At 57.6% G+C, this 18227-nt stretch overlaps 2 protein-coding genes across 4 annotated transcripts in view; one reads left to right on the top strand and one right to left on the bottom strand.

The window, feature by feature from the left end:
• Positions 1 to 8: 8 nt before the first annotated feature.
• ALKBH4 (alkB, alkylation repair homolog 4 (E. coli)) lies at positions 9 to 4173 on the top strand. The gene is made up of 3 exons (XM_004688269.2): positions 9 to 140; positions 2409 to 2606; positions 3080 to 4173. Exons 1-3 carry the CDS (start codon positions 18 to 20, stop codon positions 3665 to 3667), a joined length of 909 nt encoding a protein of 302 aa, XP_004688326.1. The 5' UTR covers positions 9 to 17; the 3' UTR covers positions 3668 to 4173.
• Positions 4174 to 8327: 4154 nt separating this feature from the next.
• Positions 8328 to 18227, bottom strand: part of ORAI2 (ORAI calcium release-activated calcium modulator 2) — a 10520-nt gene continuing 620 nt past the window's right edge. The window contains exons 1-3 of one of the 3 annotated variants that reach the window (XM_004688268.2): positions 18117 to 18221; positions 14969 to 15206; positions 8328 to 11149 (exon numbers count right to left, since the gene is read on the bottom strand). In XM_004688268.2, the coding sequence (XP_004688325.1) occupies positions 10610 to 11149; positions 14969 to 15193 (765 nt within the window). In that variant the 5' untranslated portion in view covers positions 15194 to 15206; positions 18117 to 18221 and the 3' untranslated portion in view covers positions 8328 to 10609. Of the gene's footprint in view, positions 11150 to 14968; positions 15207 to 17864; positions 17941 to 18116; positions 18222 to 18227 lie in introns of those variants that run through there. The other 2 variants (XM_012729182.1, XM_012729181.1) reach the window with 2 other exon arrangements.

Genomic DNA, 18227 nt, shown 5'->3' with positions numbered 1-18227 from the left:
GCCGCCAGGACGCGGGGATGGCGGCTGCGGCGGTGGCGGCCCCCGAGGTCCTCCGGGAGTGTGGCTGCAAGGGCATCCGGACCTGCCTGATTTGCGAGCGGCAGGGCGAGAGTGACCCGCCCTGGAGGCACACTCCTCAGGTAAAGGCTGCGAGCGGTGCCGCTGTCACAGCTTCATTCTTCGTATGGGGAAACTGAGGCTTAGAATGGCCGTGAGACAGGACCTGGATCAGACCGTGGCAGGGGCTCTCGCGATGGGGGTGTTATCGGGTGTGGAGGTGAGGGAATGGAGGAGTGGGCTTGAAGTGGGGAAGGGGCTGGGACTTGGGGGAGTCTGACACAGCCTCTACAGTCGCCTGGGAGCTTCCCTGCAGGTGGGGGGACAGAAAGGAAGGTGCCGAAAACCAGGGCAAGGTACCCAAAAGGTCTTAGGCGGAAATTAGCACGGAGGAAATTAATTCCAAGTAATGGAAAAGCACTCAGAGCCTTTGAACTGGGCCTGTAAGTATTTTACTTGGCTGCGAGGGTGTCCCAGCGGAGAACTGCTTGGGGTGGGTGGATGGGCTTGCAAGGTGAGGGAGATGCAGTGGGTGGGACCTCCCCACAGCGGGTCCGTGTGTGGCTGAAGGGCCACGAAGAGCTCCTGAAGGGTGTTAAAGGATGTTACATGTGAATTTTAGAAGGCTCCTGGGCAGTGGAGGTGGAGGAGGAGGCAGACAGGGAGTCCTAGAGGCTGGGAAGCCAGTGAAGAACTGCCACCGTAACTGTGGTGACACGAGATGCTGTGACAGTGGTAGGGAGGTTCTTCAGAAAAGAAAAACTAGAACTATCACGTATGGATAGGTATATATCTGGATAGGGACTCAAAAGAAGTGAAATGGGAGCCTGCAGATATGTGTACAGCCATGTTCCTGGCAGCTGTATCTGCATTAGCTATGAGTGAGGAAATGGAAGGTGCTGCGTACTTACAATAGTATAAAAGCGACTCTTAAAAAGGAAGGATGTTCTGGACGCTGTGGATGGATTTTGAGGATTATGCTAAATGAAATAAGCCAGTCACAAAAGCATAATCACTGCCTGAGTCCATTTATATGAGGTACCCAGAGACAGAATGTAGAGTCGGGTGGGGAAGAGAATGGGTGAGTAATTCTGGTTTTGCAAGATGAAAAAGTTCTGGAGATTGGTTGCACAGCAGTGAGATCTAGTTAACACACTGCCTTGTACACGTAAAGCTGGCTTACCCTTTTAATAAAAATGTCATGAATTATATATTCACATGTTTACATTGAGTCTGACATAATGTAACATTATTTGGCCTGTTGTAATGAGTAACTAAGATGTTCACAATTTCAGTGAAGATGAAAATGATAAATGAAAAAAAAGTTTAAGATGGTAAACTTTGTGTTTTACTACAATTAAATATTTCAAAAGTACCAAAGGTCTGAACTCTCATGTCCATGGTTGTCCCTACATAGTGCGCTGTGGGGGCATCACGCCCGACTTGATGATTGCGGGTGAGTGAAAGATAAAGGGTGGCCCCCCACTTTTAGAGTGTCCTCTGTGAGGTGCCAGGAGACAGAGGAAATGGTTCAGGGATGGGGTGCAGAGTGATGCCTGGGGAACACAAGGGGGGAGGAAGCAGAATTCACCGGTGGGAGGCCCGCGGACTGCCATGGATCTGACATTTATCATGGCCAGCATCACCTGGAGCTCCAGGACAGTGAGTGCCCAGCCAGCCACGGACAGGGGTCCTGTGCTGGCAGAAAGGGCCTGGTCCTGCTAGGTCGCTGGCTCTGCCAGGACCTCTTCAGACAGGTGCGGAAGGCACAGCAGGTGGGGGTCAGCCCGGGGCTCCTAGTGGATGACTTGCAAGTTCTGCTGTCTTTGAAAGGAAACTTAGAAGCAGGCTGGAGGCAGGGCCCAGAGACTCCCCCGCCTTGGCTGGAGAGGCCCTCTGCCCCACCCAGGTGCTCTCACCCCCTGGATGGTCTGGGGCCTCACTTTACAGGTGGCCGATTTCCCAGGCTCCTGGTCTGGCCTAGGTTTTTTCGTACTGGCTCTCTTCCTGATCCTCCCTGAAGCCATACATCAGCCAGCAGGGACGGTGTGCACTGCAAGGCTACCCTTAGCGGGCAGAGCAGGCCGGGCCCTTACCTTTGCCGGGCACTCCATCTGCGAAATGGGGGGTGAAAAAATGGTTATTTGACTCTCTCCGTTTACAGGTGAGGAAGGTGAGAAAGGCGAGAAAGGGGCCTTTCTCTGGAGGCAGCTCCAGGCACCTAAATGACTTCAGGAGAAACCCCCTCAGGAGACAGCCAGGGGGTGCTACTCCCAAGGGGGCTTCTGAGGGGCACACCTGTGTGGTGTGAGGCAGGGCTACAGTGGCTCCATGACACCCATCTTTTGCAGAAAACCCACCGTTTCATTTACTTCTCTGATACCGGCTGGGCAGTGGGGGCCGAGGAGTCTGACTTTGAAGGCTGGGCCTTCCCCTTCCCGGGGGTGACCCTGATCGAGGACTTTGTGACCCGGGAGGAAGAAGCTGACATGGTGCAGCTGATGGACCAGGAACCCTGGAAGCTCTCACAGTCTGGTCGGAGGAAGCAGGTACTTGGGCTCAGAGCTCCGGGGGTGGCTGGCCAGTCAGGGGGACTGGCATGCTGCTGGGCCCCTCTGGCTCCTGGCCCTCAGCCCCTTTGCTCACCTCCCTCTCTGGGCCCTCTCCAGCCACACCTGTGACCCTAGGGGCATTGGGGGCAAACTTCCGACCTCAGCCCTGGCATCACACAGTCCCAGAACACACAATCTGCCCTTGGGCTTCTTGTCTCTAGCCCAGCTTTCCGGGGAACCTGGGCTCAGACATCCTGTGACCACCGTACCCCCATTCCTTGCCTTAGCTTCTCCCTTAGCACACGCTGCCACCTGATGTTTGCCACTGACAGGTACTTACTGCTGCCTGCTGCTGGAATGTCAGGTCCGCCGAGCCCCTGGGCCTGTGACTCAGTCTTCAGACCTGGCCCGTCTTAGCTCTTTCTGTAAGCCCGATCTTCTCCTCTCCCTTTTGTCCCCTCATCCTTCAGGACTACGGCCCCAAAGTCAACTTTCGGAAACAGAAGCTCAAGACCGCCGGCTTCAGTGGCCTCCCCAGCTTCAGCCGGGAGCTGGTGCGGAGAATGGGCCTCTACCCGGTCCTCGCGGACTTCCAGCCCGTGGAGCAGTGCAACCTGGACTACTGCCCTGAGCGGGGCGCGGCCATCGACCCCCACCTGGATGACACTTGGCTGTGGGGGGAGCGGCTGGTGAGCCTCAACCTGCTGTCCCCCACCGTGCTGACCCTGTCCCGGGAGACGCCGGGCAGTCTGCTGCTGTGCCTCGCCCCGTCCGGCCTCCTGGCGCCCTTGGTGGAAGGTATGATGGCGCCCAGCAGGTCCGTACTGTGCCAGGAGGTGGAGGTGGCCGTGGCCCTGCCCCGCCGCTCTCTGCTGGTGCTCAGCGGGGCCGCGCGGCACCAGTGGCAGCATGCCATCCACCGCAGGGACATCGGGGCCCGCCGCGTGTGTGCCACCTTCAGGGAGCTGTCGGCCGAGTTCGGTCCTGGTGGGAGGCAGCACGAGGTGGGGCGGGAGCTCCTGCGGCTCTCTCTCTCCTTTCAGGGGAGACCCATGTGAGCTGTTCCCTGGGGACAGGGGTGGCGCTGGGCCTGGCCAGAGCTGCCAGCTCCGGCTGACCATTCGCCAGAACTGAAGGGGGAGCTCGGTGCCAGAGCCTCTTCTCCCAGCTCAGGAGGTTTCAGAGAACAGAGCTCGGCACCCCGCACCCCGGCAGCCCAAGCCCGCTGGGGAGTCAGCATTGATGGACGGCCTCAGAGCCGTGCCCTAGACCTGCCCCCGGCCGCTGTCTGGGCTGTCACACGGAGGACAGTGGGTCGTTTGAGTTTAAAAGTTTGCTGTTATTTAAAACCATCTTCTGCTCTGTCCAGCACGCCTAGTGAGGTTCCCTGTACCCGACCTGTGGACTCATTGAGTATCATGAAGCCTGCAGAAGGGAACCGATAGATTTGAAGCGGCTACTGTTCCAGACTGCAGAGCTGGTGCCCTTGGGCTCACCTGGGTCCCTGACTCCGTGGGGTGGGGATACTGTGAGGACAGGAAAATCTGCCAGCGTGGCGCCCCTCCCCCCCACAGTGCTGTTAAGAAGGAAGGAAGGAGTCTCAACTCCCAGCCCTGCTCCCTACTGTGGAGCGCACACCTGCTGCCAGGTGAGGCACACAGGTGAACTTGAAGGGGTGTCAGTGGGCCTAGGCCTGTGGGGCCAACCCTCTCCCTTGCCAGGAGCCAGACTTGGACAACAGGGCCCCACCAGAGCCCAGAAAGCTTCACGATTGGCACGAGTCTTTACAGTCACCCAGCGCCTTCTAAGAGCCGTTAGGTGGGGAGACCTTTGGCTTCTGTGCATGCTCTGCTGACCTTGGTCTAGAGAAGCCTGCAAACACCCGTGCAGGGGTTGCTGGGGTGTCTAGTGGCTGAGTGAACCCAACTGCAGGGGTGGAGTGAGAGGTCGGTTCCCAGATCACCTTGACTGCCTCTCTCTGGGTCAGCTCACCCAGAACAGAAAGGTCTTTGTGCCGAGATGACGCCCACCTGGCCCTCAGTGGCCCTGCTGCAGGCCCGTGGCATTCAGGTGCATCCCAACCAGCACCCAGTGGCTCCTGCTGTGCCTGGGTAGTTGGGTGGGTGCGTAGCCCTGGTCAGCTGGAGGCTGAAGGGAACCTTAGAGCAGCCAGCCGCCTGCCAGAGCCTGTGAGAGCCAATGCCAATGCCAACCGAATTGCCGCGCTCAGACCTGTGGGGCTAAGGCCCATCAGGCCATTCAGCAGAGGCCCCTCCCCCACACCGCCCAGCCCTTGGCAGACACCTGACAGCTGGCCTTTCCAGCAGGCCCGAGCAGCAGCGCACAGGAAACCCTTGATGGCCTGCACGGCCCGCAGATCGCACCTCAGGAATCATCATGTCACATTGTGGCCATGTTGGCGACCCCATCTTGGTTTGTCCTTAAAACAGTGTGCCCACCATCTTACCTGGTGCCCACTGGGATCGGGCTGGGAGATGACCAGGCTGGGGCTGAGCCACAGTCACTCCTGGGCCCCACACTGCTGCCCTGGATGTTTCCAAAGGGCAGATCCCAGCAGCCACAGCCTGAGGGGCCTGGACAGATGCTTTACCCCGTGTCAGGTGGTGGGTCCACGTCCAGCTCATTCTCCTTAAGCTCGCTGTTCTTAGGCTCATGTTGTGCAGGCTGTTTGGTCTAAGCTGATGCTTTTGCACCGCATGAAGCTCAGAATAAACGAACCTGAATCATCCACGTGCTGACCTCCCTCTTCCAGAGTCTGCAGGCAGCGCTTTCCTCAGCCTGCCCTGCTTGGAGGGGTGTTGAGGAGACCTGAGGCCATTTGTTTGGAGACACTGGTCTGTCCTAACGGGGAGGCGAGGCTGGTTCAGTCAAGGAGCACACTGGGTTAGCCCTACCAGAACTGAGTAATCAAACTGACCCATGTGGTACTCCCAGAAGCCTGTGGGCAGCAGGGTCAGGAAAGTGTGCCCCAGTTCTCAACGCTGAGTGAGGAGTTTGTGGGCTCACTCCTGTCCCACCTTGCGCCACTGGGCCTTAACCCTCTGCAGGCATCTAAGCCACAGCTGCATCTTGAGAGGTTACCTGGGCGGCATGTGCAAAGATGTCCACAGGTGGGGAGGGGTGACTGTTTTTTCCTTTAAGGAATTTTCAGCCCCCCACTTGAAATGGGCCTGGGGAGCATGGGCTTGCTGGCGTGGGGCGCTGCCCTGAGCCCTGACCTCCAGCCCACCAGGGCCTGGAGAGTGTGGGGCTGCAGAGACAGTCTGAATCCCGAGATTGGCAGACATTTTCCAGACAGTGGTGCCACCTGCATGGCACACCTCATGCCAGGGGCCTCTGGTTGAAGTACTTAAAAATTACAGTCATATGGAATAAAAAATAAAGGACAAATTTTCCTCAAAGAGTGCCCCTGCCTCAGCGGGCAGCACAACACAGAACCCTGCCAGAACCCACAGAATCCTCTTCAGTGCCCCCAGGCCGAGGCATGAGGTTGGGGACTCCCTCGGCCTCAGGGGCTGCTGCTCTTGCTCTGTTTCCAGAAAGGGAGAGCCCAGCTTGGGAAGGGAAGTAGCAGGCAGAGCTCTCAGTTGACACGGCACGTGCAGGTCCCAGCACCCAACCTGTGCATTCCAGAGAAGTCTCCCCCTCACCTGGAAAGCCAGATAGTGTAGGAAAACCAAAGTGACTCCACCTTGTGTCAGCCCCATCTGAGGCCCGTGACCATAACTGCCCTAGTCTGGGAGAGTAACCAGTTGCCGCCACACGTTAACTCCTCATCCACACACAACTCCATTAATCTAAGCCCACAGACACACGTGGCACGTGCCCCAAACATGTGGCATCACTGACCTTACATAAGGTGATCATGCAGTAAAATAAACAGGGTGTGAGAAAGACCCCGGATCCTGCCGCCCTGTCCATGTCCACTGGCTCTGAGTGCCCTTAATAAACCTCAGTGTGATTAATGAACAAGTCTGCCCAAATCACCTTAATTGGGCAGAATTTGCAAGCTCCCACAGCTGTATAGCCGGCTGGCCACCAGGCCAGCTGCCCAGGGAGCAGCACAGAGTTGCAGGGAAGTTGGGGGGGGGGGGGCAGCGGGTGAGGAGGAGTGGCCAAGCCCTATCAGCTGGGGCAAATCCAGGTGCCACTCGGGCTAGGTGGGGAAAGGCAGCTGGCGGAGCTAACAGAGCAGCGCTCTGGGAAAGGCATGATGCGCAGGGTTGGTGAGGAGTCTGAACACAGCTCACTGAGGGAACACGGGTTTGGAGAATAAAAAGAGAAATCAGAATATTCAAAGGTGATGGCCTGCAGGCGGCTCCGTGCAGGGGCCCCAGAGCCCAGCAATTCCTGCCAGAGACCAGGACCAGGACAGCGCTAGTGTGGGTGACGAGTATGTGGTAGGTGAAAGAGAAAAATCTGTGCCTCAAAGGGCCATTAATCGCACAAAATCAAACACAAGTGACTACTGTGGTTGACTGGGTCATAGCTGCGGTGAGGTTAACTTGGCCCCATCGGGGACAGGGACTGCTCTGGAGGAATTTGATGTTGGAAGTCGCAAACGAGAATGACACAGGCTGCCGGTGCTGATCATGGTCCAGGGAGGGAGGCCCACGCTGCCCTCTGCTCCCGGCCCAGTGGGTGCTGGGTGCGGAGCAGACTGCACCTGTTGAGCAGACCCTGAGGCACGAGTAGCTGGGTAGAAGTGACAGGCTGGACCAGCAGGAAACTGGGAGGAGGCGGGTCTAAGCCTTTCAAAGCCCGCGGGACAGCAAGCCAACGGGCCCGCCAGAGTGGGGAACAGCCGCGGGTCGGCCGAGCCCCTGCGACGAGGGTCTGCTGCCCACCAACGCTGCCCTCCCCTCTGTGGCAAAAGCTGCCCCCACAGAAATGATTTTCCCCAAGCCGGAGAGGGTGCTTCCCCCCCTATTTCCTGAAGAACAGGGGCAGGTGGCGCGGCTCCCCACTGCGCAGCGGGAGGCCTGTCTGCCCAGCAGTGTGGCCCGGCCCCACTCCACCAAGGGGCAGTATTGCTGCGGTGGCCTGAGCAAATGTATTTTTTTTTAAAGATTTATTTATTTATTCATATAGAATTGGGGTACAGGCCAGAGATGTGGAGGGTGAGAGGCTTCACCAGAGACAGAGTGGGGAGCAGAACAGGCAGATCGACAAAGTACACTGCTGAGGGGAGCAGCGGGCGGGTCAGGAGAGGTCTGCCGCGCCTTGTGGTCACCCCCAGGGCAGGCGGGGATCGAACTCATGCGGAAGCGGCTTAAGCTTCTTAGTGCTGCACTTTAACCCGCTGCGCCACCAGGGAGGGCCGAGCAAATGTATTTTAACTGACAGCATTACAGGGCAGGGCGAAGTGCCCTGCACACAGGCCGCACAGTAGTCCCGTCGGCGGGACGGGGGTGCCGGGGCCCCCTGAGCAAGCAAGGCCCCTCGGCATGTCGTGCTGCCCCTCCGAGCGCAGCCCCCAGGCTGGGATCACGTGTCCTGGGCTTGTCTGCGTCAGCGCCCCCTCGGATGCCCCAGCCCTTGGACAGAGTGGCTTTCCTGAGTATGGGGAGCACATTCGTCCTGCACTGGCAGGGACAGGCAACGGGGAGGCGGAAGGGTTTCAGGAGGGCTCACGGCGCACACCAGGCAGGAGGGGCCTTCCACGCCAACTCTCTTCAGGAGGCCCCGGAGAGCAGAGTAAGTCAGAGCGTTACGTGTTTATTCAGTTCAATCCAGGGCAACGGTGTTAAAAATTCACACACAGGGTGGGGGCACGTACCCCATACACGATCTAGAGTGTCATGCATAATGAATGATCAGCATGAGACAGGCGACATCCACGGAGGCACCCCAAACCCCCAGGGCTTGTGCCGCCGTCCCCAACAGCCCTTCCTAGAAGACACTAAAACACACTGCCTTCAGTTCCTAAAATAGAGACGCGAGTTTTGAAACTTCTGGTCAGGTACAAACGGGAGGTTGCGTTCCGGTTTGGAAAGAGCCTCCGCGCGTCTCAGGAGCACCGGGAAGGCTCTGTGCGGGGAAAGTAGGGCAAGGCCACGCGGGTGGCCGGCGGCACGGCACGGAGGCCCAGCCTCGGACGTCCGCAATCAGGTTAAGTCTCCGGAAATGAATTTCTACCCTGAGACCCGTCCTGCCCTCCCCCACGTGTGCTGCCGGGTGGTTCTGCAGCTCCAAATGCAGCTTTTCATCCTGACAAGATACGGGGTCACCTGAGGTTCCTTCCACCACCAGGCCCCGTGCACAGTCACCTCTGTCACCACAGAAATCCGATGCAATTACCCCTCTGGCAACTATCACACTGGCTGGGTGAGCCTGTGGGTGAAGGAGAGCAAGACACAAAAGACCCTTTTCTTCCTATCCGTGTGGGGCCGCCATAAGTCATCCAAGTGCCTGGCTCCAATGCTGCCCCTCAGCTCCAAAGCTCTACCGCCCCAAGACTCACTCCTGCTGGGGCACAAAGGGGTGCCTTGCAGTGAAAAAGCAGAATAAACCAAAAGAGCCTTTCCAACAGGGCTGCGGCAAAGAACAGACATGACCAGAGAGCGAGCGAGTCACGAGACGTGTGCAGAAGATGGCTCCCGGGAAGGAGCTCTTCCTTGGGCCCTGGGGACGAGATGGCCAGACTCCGCACAGATGGCACAACACCGCTGCTCAGCCCCCAGAGGGCCCCCATGTTTCACAGCAACGTGTCAAGGTTATGTTGGCAGCAGAACATCAGATCCCAGAGCCTCAGCCAGCTCTTGGCCCAGGCCGCCCACCCCACAGGGATATCAGCAGTCAAGAGGGTGTCGCCAGAGGGCGAAGTCCAGTGGTTATTTACGAAACAAAAAGGTGTCTCCTCCCAGCGGCTGTGGCTTTCAGACAGCACAGGGTGCTGCCAGCTGCCGAGCGACAGCGCGTGGGCGTAGGGCCACCAGACAGCTTAGTGGAAACCCCAGAAGCCACTTCGGCAGAGGCTGCATAAACATGTGAGCTGGTTCCTGTGTGTGGCTGAGGGGGCGGGGCTGGGAGGGGAGCGCTCTGGGGCTCCCTGCGTCTGCACTGAGTCATTAAACGCAGCCCTGCGTTTACCCAGGGCTAGCCTCTAGCCCCGCCACCCACAGACACGGCAAAGACCTTGTCTAGACAGAAGTCCCCCAGACTACCCCCTCCCGCCGCTGGGCCCATAGCCACGGCCTTCTGGAGGCGGCTGACTCAGGCTCAGAGACCATACTCTGTGGCCAAGAGGTGACCGTCTCTGGACTGTGGGTCCTTTTCCCAAGCCAGTAGCCTTCCTGAGTCAGCGTGGCTGGGGCTCCGGGCTGAGAAGGCATCCAGGCCTGGGGTGCTTCAGAGCACCTCTCGGGAAGTGACCTTCAAGACACGTCACACAGGGGCCACGGCACGGCATGCCCCCCAACCCTGGTCAGGCCTCCGCCTGATGTCTCCCCCAGAGCCTGGTGACTCTCCTCCCCCAGAGTCTGACGGGGGCTCCGGCCACACCTGCCGAGCTGGCAAGTGCCCCAGCTCTTGCCCCTTCACACACAGGCCACCTGACTCCCTCCAGCCCAGAGGCGGCGGCAGCAGGCCGCGCTGTGCTCCTGTCCCCACCTAGCACGGCAGTGTGACCCTTGCCCACCGCGCTCCCTGCAGCCACTGGCGGTGCTTCCAGTTCTCAACCCCCCTGGGCCCCTGGGAGCTGCTCAGAACCCGGCCGCCGGCTTGGGAAATCCGCAGGCTGAGGACTCAGTCTTTGCCCGAAGCTCTTAGCTACAGAGTCTCTCATTTGAAGATTTCCATTTTCAGAGGGGAAACGATCCAGGTTTTACAGCATAAACACAGGAGTAAAACTCTGGTCTTGACCTATCTGGCAGTGTCTAGCAGCCTCCTTACCACTTGCCTTTTCTTGAAACTCCCCAAAGGCAGGTGACCTCCGCTGGCCCGGGCTGTGTCGGCAGCGCCCAGGGAGCCGCTCGGCCTCACACGACCTGCAGGCTGCGCTCGTGCCCGTCCAGCTGCACCTTGAGCTTGTGCAGCTCCTCGATCTCCCGGTTGTGCCGCTCCGTTTTGTGGCGCACCAGCGAGCGGTAGAAGTGGATGGTGAAGACCACGAAGATGAGGCCCACGGGCACCATGATGATGGTGGACACAAGGGCGGCCTGCCAGCCGGTGTGGCCGCCGGGGCCAGGCGGGAGGCCGGGCTGGTGGCGGGCATCCACCGGGAGGAACTTGATCCAGCAGAGCAGCACCACCTCAGCCAGGAAAAGCAGGATGCCCAGCACGGTGGAGAAGCCCCAGGCCAGCTCGATGTAGGGGTGCATGCGCTCGTGGGGGGACTCGCTGATGGAGTTGAGGTTGTGGATGTTGCTCACGGCCTCCACGTTGGGCAGGATGCACGTGCTGATGAGCAGGGCGAAGAGGTGCACAGCCACCAGCACCGTGGTGCAGGCGCTGAAGGCGATGAGCAGCGGCCGCGGGTACTGGTACTGCGTCTCCAGCTGCACCTCCACCATGGCCACCTGAAAGGCAGAGCAGGCGCTGGGCGGCCCACGCCCGCAGGCCAGGCCGCTGCGGGTCCTCGCCAGCAGAGGGCGCCCTCCCCACGCCCTCCCCACGGGCCGAATGGTCTGGACTGACTTTCCAACTGGCAAAGATCTTGCTGAGGAATAATCCGAGAACTACTGGGGAGACTAAAGCAGTGCAGAGCGAGGTGGGGCAGGGGTGGGGATCACCCTCTAGGCACCCAGACACGGGATGTGGGGTGTCTGGGGTACTGAGCTGCAAGCTAGGGCAGAGGCTACACTCCCCTGGGAGACATGAAGCTTTGCCAGTGGCTGCAGTGGGCTTAGTACAAAACTGCCATTTTTCTAAAAAGAAAAACTGACCATTTAAAAGGTTACAAAAAAATAAAAAAAGAGAGAGAAAACAGAGGCTTCTAATGGTGCCCAGACTCAGGCGTGCTCTTGGCCGGCCTCACACAGACCGCAAGGAAAGGAGCATGTCTCAGGGAGACCATGGGCCCAGCTGTGTCTCTAACATCAGGAATGGGGATCTCAGAGGAGACAGCCTGACCAGGGGAAGCTGTGGGAGGGGGCTGGGCCCAGCAAAGCGACTGAATCACTCAGTGCAGCCACAGGATGCCAGAAGGTCCTGTCTGAAGTGCATAAATCAAGACATGGCCGGCTCCAAGTGTCTTTAGCAGTGTGAAGACTCAAAGAACTATACTGGCTGGGGTGGGGGGTTGCTGAAGTTTATTATAAGCCTTTGGATTATACGTACTTGAATTTTAAACTATGTGCACACATTAACTTTGATGAGATAAAAAGGGTTTTTAAATGAGAGGGGATAAAAAGGCCGCAGAGGGAAGCAGAGGCCCCAGCCTGTGTCTGGAGCGAGGAGTCTGCAGCCACTCAGGCCGGGGGCTGCTGGCACGGTCCTGCAGGCTTCTCACTCGGGCACCCTGACCTCGCGTCCCGGCCAGGCTTCCTGACCGGCCCACGCTGCACGGCTCCCTCGGGGCCTGTGCTCCAACCTAGGGCTGTGCTCACTTCAGCGAGGACTACAGCTGGACAGGGCTGCCTCCCAGGCACTCAAAGCTGAGAAACCAGAGCAGTCACTGGAGCGGGGCAGAGAGAGAAGCCAGAGGAAAGCGCTTCACACCATTTGCCAGACATCTGAGCCACCCTTGTTTGTTTCATTTTCTTTTTTCTTTCTTTCTTTTTTTTTTTTTTAATATTTTAAAGAACAGGTTCATTAGGAAAAGGAGAGTAAAAGAGGCGCCTGCACAGTCCAGGTGGGCAGGAGAGCTGCTGAGCCAGCCTTGTTTTAAAAAAAATTACAACAAAGAAAGTCTCAGAATTCCTTGCAGCAACTGCCACACTGAGCTCAGGGTGAGAGCCTCCGCCCTCAGTGGAGCTGGGACACTGGTAGGCGAGAGAGGATGTGGTGCCCGCTGCGGCCCAGAAACCCGCAGTGGTGCCTGTCCCACGCACGGACTGAGGGGCGTCTTCCCTCTGGGCCTGTGGCCTGGCCCGGCTCGCTAGCCGGAGATGGCCCAGCCAAGGAAGCTGCACAGAGCAGAAGGCTCTGAGGCAAGAAACAAAGATGATGACAGGGAAGGGAGGGAGGCTTGCAAAGAAGGCGGTTTTGTTCTATCTCAAGGGGAGAAAAGTCCATTTTTCAGTGTGTTTATGCAAAGATTTCATGAGGGGCCTTGGAGCGCTGGTTCTCAGTGAGAGGGGAAGGATAATGGTGGATGAGCTTGTGGTTAGGTCTAAGTGCTTGTCAAACAAAGAGAGCTTTGCCGTTCTAATTAGGGAAGCCATAAAACGGGGGACTCTGCCAGGCAAACTGCCTGCTTTTATTTTTTCCCCCATGTCCCTGCCCTAATTTAATATGGTCTGAGCAGCTGATACAGCCACTGGTATTTGCCATATCTTTCTCCCAAGCTGCTCCACAGCCTGAACAATAGCCTGATTGAGTGGTGGTATCTGATCGAATCAAATGGAGCCCAGCTGCTGCTGCTGCTTTTCCCACCCGGCCTGGTGCACGCTGTCCCGGCTGAGAGGGACCTTCCAGAAGAGAAGGCACAGGCACAGTGTTTTTGAACTATCCCAGAGTGCTGAAGGAAGCCCTTGCCAGTGCAGAGGAGATACTCCATAAAGGTTAAAGAAAGGACTGTATGGACCTCTCTGGTGGTGCAGCAGGTTCAAGTGCAGCACTGCAAGCTGGCCACAGCCGCTTCAGTGCGAGTTCGATCCCTGCCCCAGTGGTGACCCACCTGGTGCACAGACCTCTCCTGGCCCACCCGCTGCTCCTCTCAGCAGTGTATTTCAGTGAACCTGCTCCCACTCTGTCTCTGGTGAGTCCTTTCACCACCCCTGCACCTCTGGCCTGCACCCCAGTTTTGTATGCATAAATAAGTAAATCTTTATTTTAAAAGAAAGAAAAGGACTGTGACTGCACAGGGCAGGGCGGTGCCCTGGCCACGCTGGGGCCAGACAGCACCCCCAGGAGGCCCCTGGAAACTCCCACCCGGGCTCTTAAAGGTCGCTGGTGTTTCTCACGCAAAGACCACTCCAATCCCTGAGGGCTGTGCCTTAGTCTCAACACCCGGTCCAGGGTTCACTCTGTGTTTTACAACTTCATTCATAGGACTTCTTTTCAGATTTTAATAAGTGGTTTTAAAGCTTTCAACTTTGAGCATTTTGTTGGCTTAGCTTCCATGAATTTGGAAATTCAAACTCCAAAAGCCAGGGACTAAAAAGAGCAGCAGAAAGGAAACAGTCTTACTGCAGTAAGTCATACAATACTCCTGGGTTAATTTTCCAAAGTTTTAAAAAAAAGTATGGGCCAAAAAATTTTAATGCAATAGTAGAATTGGTGTGGTTTACCAGTTCTAGTTTTAACAGTGCTGTCTACGCTTCTCAAACACAGCCCTTACATTTCAGCTTGAGAAAGCATTCCTTTTAATACGATGGAAACCATGGGAAGAAAATTACTATAACCTAAATTTACGTACCTTGTGATTACACACACTGGTAATTATGTTAAATAAGACGTGCATAAGCCGTGGCTTTAAACTACAGACCTAAGCCCAGGTTTACTGTCAAATTAGGTGGCCCCTGCCCTGCCCTGGCTGAAGTCACGCCTGACACGTAATGTCTCACTCCCCAAGGGTGGCCCACGCTGCTGGCCTGCTGGCTCTTGTCATCGGGACGCCACAGAGAATCCTACCTCCTGCATCCTCAGGGGCATTTCCTGAAAGAATGTGGGCCCAGGGTCCTAGGAGGTAGCAGGCAATGTGCCCTTCCTTAGGGGACAGGCATGTGCCCAGGATGAACTCTCGTCTGGGGGGTGACGCAGAGGGAAAGCTGCAGGGAGGTGGCCAGGAATCTCCCGAGGCCACAAGCAGGGAGCATCTGCATTCCTGGCTGAGCTAAACCCAGTGAACCCCAAGCAGCCCCAGTTCCTGCTCTAACTGTGCAGAGTCCCAAACACTTGGGAGGTGCCCGTGATGGGGCAGACGGGCCCTTTCCTCAGCTGAGGCCTGTACACTGATGCTACTTTAATCACCTAATAATGTCCTTGCCAGGCAAATACTTTATGTGAACACGAGTGGGGCTTTCTGAGGGCTCTACAGAAAGAGGTTTGGCGTCGCCCCTGGACACCCCAGCACACATCCCCAACTGACAGTGCAGAGGAGCTAGTGGGCCGTGACTCCCTAATGGTCCATCTTGGCGGCCAGCAGGGTGCAGAGGGAGTGTCCTGCTCTCTGAAGCGCCACAGGACCTGGCCAGCTCATTTTGCAGGCTGCCTTCCCTACCGTGTTGACTCACCATGGCGAAGCCTGAGAGGAGGGCGGAGGTGCGGCTGGAGGCCTTCAGCTTGGCCCTGCTCAGGTAGAGCTTCCTCCAGGAAAGCGCCTGCACGGAGTGGTGGTTGGAGGTGACCAGTTCCAGGTAGCTACGGCGGACCCAGTCCCGGTAATCCATGCCCTTGGGAGCCGGCTCAGGGCAGGCCGGAGTGGAAGGGTCCATAGGCACGTTGAGCTCGGCGCTCATGGTGGGAGCCAGGCTGGGGGCGGAGACAGACACTCAGGCGTCCCAGAGGCTCCAGGGCCTGGAACACCAGGACCCAAGGCCCCTCACCCTCGTGACCGCACACACCAGTATAACCAGACCCCTGGGGTCTGCATACGCAGACACACAGCACCCCGATGGAGTGTGGGTGGGAGGCCCTGGCCCCTGAGGTCGCCCCGACACCAAAATGTGGGGACAATCTGCAGGAGGTGGTCTCACACTTTCCAGGCACCACCATCAGAGCAGGGAGCTGTGGTGCTTAGAAAGTTGGTACCTCAAGGTACCAACCCAGGTTGTGACCCTAGCTCAGGATGTCTGGTCTGTCCTCACCATCTCCTAAAGGGGACATTCCCAGCACAGGACCCTTGAACAAGATAATGCACCAGAAGATCCAGACTGCTTTGCAGTGTCCAGTAGCCACCACGACATAATCATTTCCAAGCATTTGCACCCCACTTACATTTTAACCCACACACTTCACCCTAAAAAATGCTTGGCTTAGGTGAGTAAATTAAAGCCACATCCAGGCTGCAACAGAAGCCGTTAGCAAAATATAAAGCGAAATCTACCAGCTGCCATGAGCATGCTTGACAGAAAAAGGAGGCACCTGGAATTGTCCCAGGTGGATATCGGGTTCGACAATAACAGAATGAAGATCAGGATAGATCTGTTGAGATTTGTGACTTTAACCCCAAATCTCCACTAATCTAAATAGGGGATTGGCGGCCTCACGTGACCCGGGGGCCGGCGGTGGAAGCACACTGGGGTCAGTCGGTGCTAATCATTCTGCAGGGCAGGTTTCAAGGGCACAGGCACCTCGCAGCTTCCTTGGCACCAGATACTGACCTGAGCACTCAGGCCCACAAAGCCCCATGAAAAGCCTCCTTAAGGCTATTACAACAGATCAGTGTTTCTAGGTCCCAGGGAGTGCGGCTGGGGGAGGGTTTGTGGAGGGAGGGCATTTACCAGGGTCAGCAGCTGAGGAAATGCCCCAGCTTGAATCCATCCATGCCAATCTCTCAAAGGTTCGTGGGCAGGTCCCAGGGAAGAGGTCCTCTGTGATTTCTGCCAGGCTGTGGCGGCACAGCCTCTCCTGGCCAAAGGATCCCGGGGCAGTTTTGTGCATATGATTTCTGCCAGGGCGTGCCAATTACTAGGTCATTTAGAGGATGGCAACTTGGGAGTCGTGGTCACTACCCCAGTGGCCACCCCGTAGCCAGCAGCACTGCCTCCAGCACTTCAGTCATGGAGCTCAGAGATGCTGCTCACTAACCAACCCGTCGGCTAGCTCCAAGTAATTCTGTGATGCCACTTGGAAATGCACTTTTTCTTTTCTCCCCCTAAAAACAGATGCAAGCTTGCTGAAAACAGGGTGCAGCTGTGGAGGGGGTGAAAGGCAGACTTTGCCCCCTCTCAGTCCTCCACCCTGAACCCAGTAGGTGTTTGGTGGCCATATGGTAAGATGCCTTTGGTCCTGAGGTTTCAAAGACGAAAGAGGTGAGGAGACACTGCCCATGGGGACATGAAATGAGGGGGTGACTGATCCAATGAGCTAGCCGCTATTTTAGTGAAGGGGGTGTAGGGCTGTGGGGGCAAAGGCAGGCGCCTTCTTCAAAGAGCAGGTGTAGGGGACAGGGACACCCGTATGAAGGGAGCACTGAAATGGAGGGTTCGAAGTGGCAGGGAAGAGGCAGGAAGTCTGGCTGGGGAGGGGGCAGAGGAATGAGGGTGGGAGACATCCTGCATTCAGCAGATGCTTCCTGGCCCAAAGGTGGCCTGCACTGGGCAGGCATCTAAGCATCCGAGGCTGCCTTAAGCACCGCAGGAATCGTGCAGAGGGGGCAGGGCTGCTCTGGGCTGTCTCTGGTGACGCCTGGCAGCAGGAGAGTTCCTTGGTGAGGGGGTAACCTGGGGGCAGTTTGGTCAAGGTGCTTAGTGAAATGGCTGGATGACTGGAAGGAGGAGGAGGGCCGATGGCCTTAGGACGAAGGCATGTCTGGGGGAAGAAAAGGAAGTCACCGGCCATCATGAGAACAGGCAGGGCTTGAGCTGGGGAGCTGAGAGTGGAAGGAGAGCCGACAGTGGTCTCGGGGAGGGGCTGGGGGGTCTCCGGTGGCACTTCAGGGTGGCTGCAGCAGGGAAGGGAGGGCTGCCTGTGTGCTAGGAGCCTGGGTCCACACAGACCTGTGGGTCCTGAAGCTACAGAAGCCACTTCCTGCAGCAGAGCAACCCAGCTGGGTGTGTTAAATCCACCCTCGTGCTCCCAGCCCCAGAATCCTAGCACCAGGTCTCCCCTCTCTGCCCAGGGAGGATCAGAGTCTGGGGGGCAAGATGGAGCCCTCAGTTTTGTCAGTGGCACAGGCTCCAAAAGGCTCTCCTGGCTGAACCGTGTGGGGTTTTGTTTATCTATGTGGGGCAACAGATATGAGGTCTTGCAGAAGAATGGTAACCCACCCTGAAGATTAGCAACTCTAGCAACTCGCGGGCAGGCCGGTCCCAAACACTTGCAGAGAGCAGTTTTAGGGTTTGCCTGTCGAGCAGTCCTTTAAGCATCTGGGGCATGAGCAATTGTGAGAGCGGCGCAGAGACTATCTGTCACACCCTCGCAGGGCGGGTCCCAGCAGCCTCCACAGGGGTCTCCCACAGGGCCTACCTGCATTTCGGTCCCTCCTCCTAGGGAAACCCCAGCGCCCCCAACCACCGGAGTCCTCCGGTGCCGCACCCCGGACCTGGAATCCCGCGGGGTTTTGGTCACCTGGCCGCCTGGCAACTCCGCAGCCACTCCATCCCAAGGCTGCCCAGGAAAAAGCCTAGCCCTTCCCAGACGGAACCTCGCCGGCACTGTTCCCCCGGCCCCCCACCAGGCCACAGCCCTCACTCCCAGCCCCCGCGACCGCGCACTCACCTAGCTGCCCTGCCTGCCTGGCCCGACTCCAACTCGGGCTCGCGGCAGGCGGCACTGGCGTGGCCGTGTGGCCCGCTGGCCCCGAGGCCCTCTGGCCGGGCCGGGGTGCGG

Source organism: Condylura cristata, unplaced genomic scaffold (assembly GCF_000260355.1).
Source record: "Condylura cristata isolate star-nosed mole 26May11 unplaced genomic scaffold, ConCri1.0 scaffold00024, whole genome shotgun sequence".
Lineage (NCBI taxonomy): Eukaryota > Metazoa > Chordata > Mammalia > Eulipotyphla > Talpidae > Condylura > Condylura cristata.
Note: the sequence above shows the minus strand (reverse complement) of the source record. Positions and strands in the feature narration are given on the sequence as shown.